Source organism: Tachysurus vachellii, chromosome 3, assembly GCF_030014155.1.
Source record: "Tachysurus vachellii isolate PV-2020 chromosome 3, HZAU_Pvac_v1, whole genome shotgun sequence".
Taxonomy (NCBI): Eukaryota; Metazoa; Chordata; class Actinopteri; order Siluriformes; family Bagridae; genus Tachysurus; species Tachysurus vachellii.
This window is the reverse complement of record NC_083462.1, coordinates 25,436,362-25,439,125: the sequence shown is the minus strand read 5'-3', so window position 1 is coordinate 25,439,125 and position 2,764 is coordinate 25,436,362. Positions and strand designations below refer to the sequence as shown.

The window sequence follows — 2,764 nt, the reverse complement described above, 5'->3', positions numbered from 1 at the left end:
GTGCCGTTACATACTTAATCTTAGGGGAAAGTGTTGTTTATATCACAAAAATGTTTTGTCTTAACATTTGAACATTATGTTAGCATCCTAGCTGCTGTGGGTGTGAAAGCTAACTACAAAGCTTACATGTAGTTGCTAAATATATTTCCTTCCTAAATGTGACACGTGGCATTAACGATGAAAAAAAGGATTCAGGTCATCAGGATTTCAATAAAGCAGCTCGGCGTCAATATTTACTATACAAATAAAATAGAATTGCCTGAAATTGCCCGGATATGTACTATGGGGGCGCTGTGCAATTCAGCCCACAACACACTTTCTTTATCTTCCTCTGTATTTCTTGTCCTTACGTCAACGTAGTGCGTCATCGCCGTGCATGCTTTCTGATTGGCTTCGCGTTGCGTGTCGATGGTGTGTTTAGTCTGAATCTGCCGCTCCGGGAAGAAACAAAAACACTGCGGAACTGAGACGGAGAGAAAGAAGCTCATTCATTATTAACCCGAACCGGTAGACAATGGCTCAGTGCGCAGGAACGACCTCCAGTTCTGCCGCTAACGGCTGTAGTAACAAACCCAGGAAAGTCGCCATCATCACCGGCATCACCGGGCAGGTAAGAGTGAGCTAATCACATGAACCTGGAGCAAAGGGACAGGGCGGCACCTGTATTATACTTGTTAGCCATTTTACACCGTCACGGAAGTTCTGAAGATTCGTTTGGGTCTGATAAAGAGTTGTAAGTCACCCCAGAGGGCAGGTTTAGACCGAGGGGTTTTACAGTCCTGCTGTCAGACAGGTGGGAATAAAATATAGTTGCTACAGAAACCAGGAAGAAGTCACCTGTATGAATCACACAGGCAGGACGACATGCTGGAGCCTTTTATTGTTTTATGTAATCCATAAAAATAAATGATAAACGAGAAACGATCACATGGGATGTGGTAGACTAGTGGTTAAGGTGTTGGGCTGCAGTTCATAAGGCCACGGGTTCGAATCCCACGTCCACCAAAGCTGCCCCTGAACAAGACCCTTAATATTAACTCTCAATTACTCAGTTTTATAAATTGAAATGAATTGTAAGTCACTCTGGATATATGAACTTAATTTGCTCTTTAATAACCAGTTTTTTTTCTGGTGAATGAAATGCTGTCATGATCGTATTGTTTTTTTTATTAGTAGCCTGTAAGCAGCTTTCTCTAGTTAATGCTCTTCATTTCACTGTGCGAGAGAAACAGTCAGCTTTTTAAAGCATTAAAGGGGTTTGACTAAAGTGAACGTACTTCCTCGTTGCCATGTGTTTCGTGTCACACTGAAATGCAGTCACCGTACAATCAAATGATTGAGTTCTGAATTACGTGCTTGTAAGCACACAAAAGCTTGAAAGTCTATCTTCCTCATAAAGGAACAAACAGCCTTATTACTTTCCCACTGAAGCCAAAGACTGGTTTTAATAATTTGGGTAAAATTTCTGATGTGAGTGAGTCGTTAATTATTTGTTGCAGATGAGCTGTGTGAGAGTTGAATACATTATTGAAAGTCAGCTGGCACAGTATCAAGACAGCATGTAGACGATTTAAGATGCCAAACTATTTCTTTGAGTGTTTCGCTGTCAGTTGTATTGAAATGTGACATCCAACCCGGGTTGTTTCACAGTGATAGTGGAACTGGTATATTCTTTTTCTCACTTTTTTGAAAAGCTTTCCTGCACCTGGTGTTAATCAGTGGAGCTGCTGGAACTCTTCTTAATCCTCACCAGTGCAGCATCCATAACATAATTTTTTTCTTTTAAATGATCCAGGAATTCATCAACGTCAACAGAATCCGCCCTTATAGGTGGTGACATAGTTATGGCAGCCATAAACTGAACCCTAGTGCTCTTATGTATGTATTTTTGTTCACTCATTCATTCATTCATTCATTCATTCATAATTGTGTGTTGAATATCCCAAGAGCCCAGTAATGGCCTATTCTTTCTTATCTAATTTCATTGTCAGTCTAACTGCAGGTCCAGAGATAGTGTAATGCCACAAGACACAGTTTGATTCAGTTCAGAGTTTACTGTCTATAGTCTCTGTTCATTTTAAATATTAGGTTCTTTAAATATTCTTAGACCACTGAGCTTTCACTGCCACATACTGTAGCTCACACCCCTGGGCAATCAGAAGGTCCAGTGTGTTAAATTGTAGCTCACGTAATGTAATAATGTATGCTGAGCAATTTAGCTGGTTAAGACTCATTAATACAGAACTGTATCAGGGCTGTTAGGGTGTATTTTACGCAATCAGTATTCTTATGCTGGCTGCTCTAGAGGATCTTATTGTATCTCTATGTTGGAGTAGATGAGTATCCTGTCAAACTATGATGTAGTATTTAACCAGTTATGAAATTCTTTAGAATGGGATTCAGTTAACTAGATATACTGCCATTTTGGGCCAAGTCATTTTAGACTTTTTGTCTCCTTTGTGTATGTGGTTGGCTTTGGTTATTACGTCACATTGTACGTAAGTGTTGACTCTCGCCTTTGGTTGTGCATAAAGCAAGTTTACCTGCTCGACTGGCTGTTCCGCCACATGCCAGTGGGGCAAGAAAGACCCCACCCCTTCAGGACCTCTTACAAAGAGGAAAATATGTATATGTGCTGTGTTTAGAGGGATTTTTTTTTTTTGTATAGGCATGAAGAAATGTGATATAGGCAAATGTAAACGTGTCCTAGAAGTCAGTTTGGAAATAATTCCAGGTGTAAAAATATAAACATGAATTTATCAGG

At 40.0% G+C, this 2,764-nt stretch overlaps 1 protein-coding gene across 3 annotated transcripts in view; it reads left to right on the top strand.

Moving 5' to 3' along the window:
- Positions 1 to 389: 389 nt before the first annotated feature.
- gmds (GDP-mannose 4,6-dehydratase) overlaps positions 390 to 2,764 on the top strand; it is a 64,426-nt gene continuing 62,051 nt past the window's right edge. For all 3 annotated transcript variants that reach the window (XM_060866450.1, XM_060866449.1, XM_060866448.1), the window contains exon 1: positions 390 to 610. In XM_060866450.1, coding sequence (XP_060722433.1) covers positions 515 to 610 — 96 coding nt within the window. In that variant the 5' untranslated portion in view covers positions 390 to 514. The remainder of the gene's footprint in view (positions 611 to 2,764) is intronic.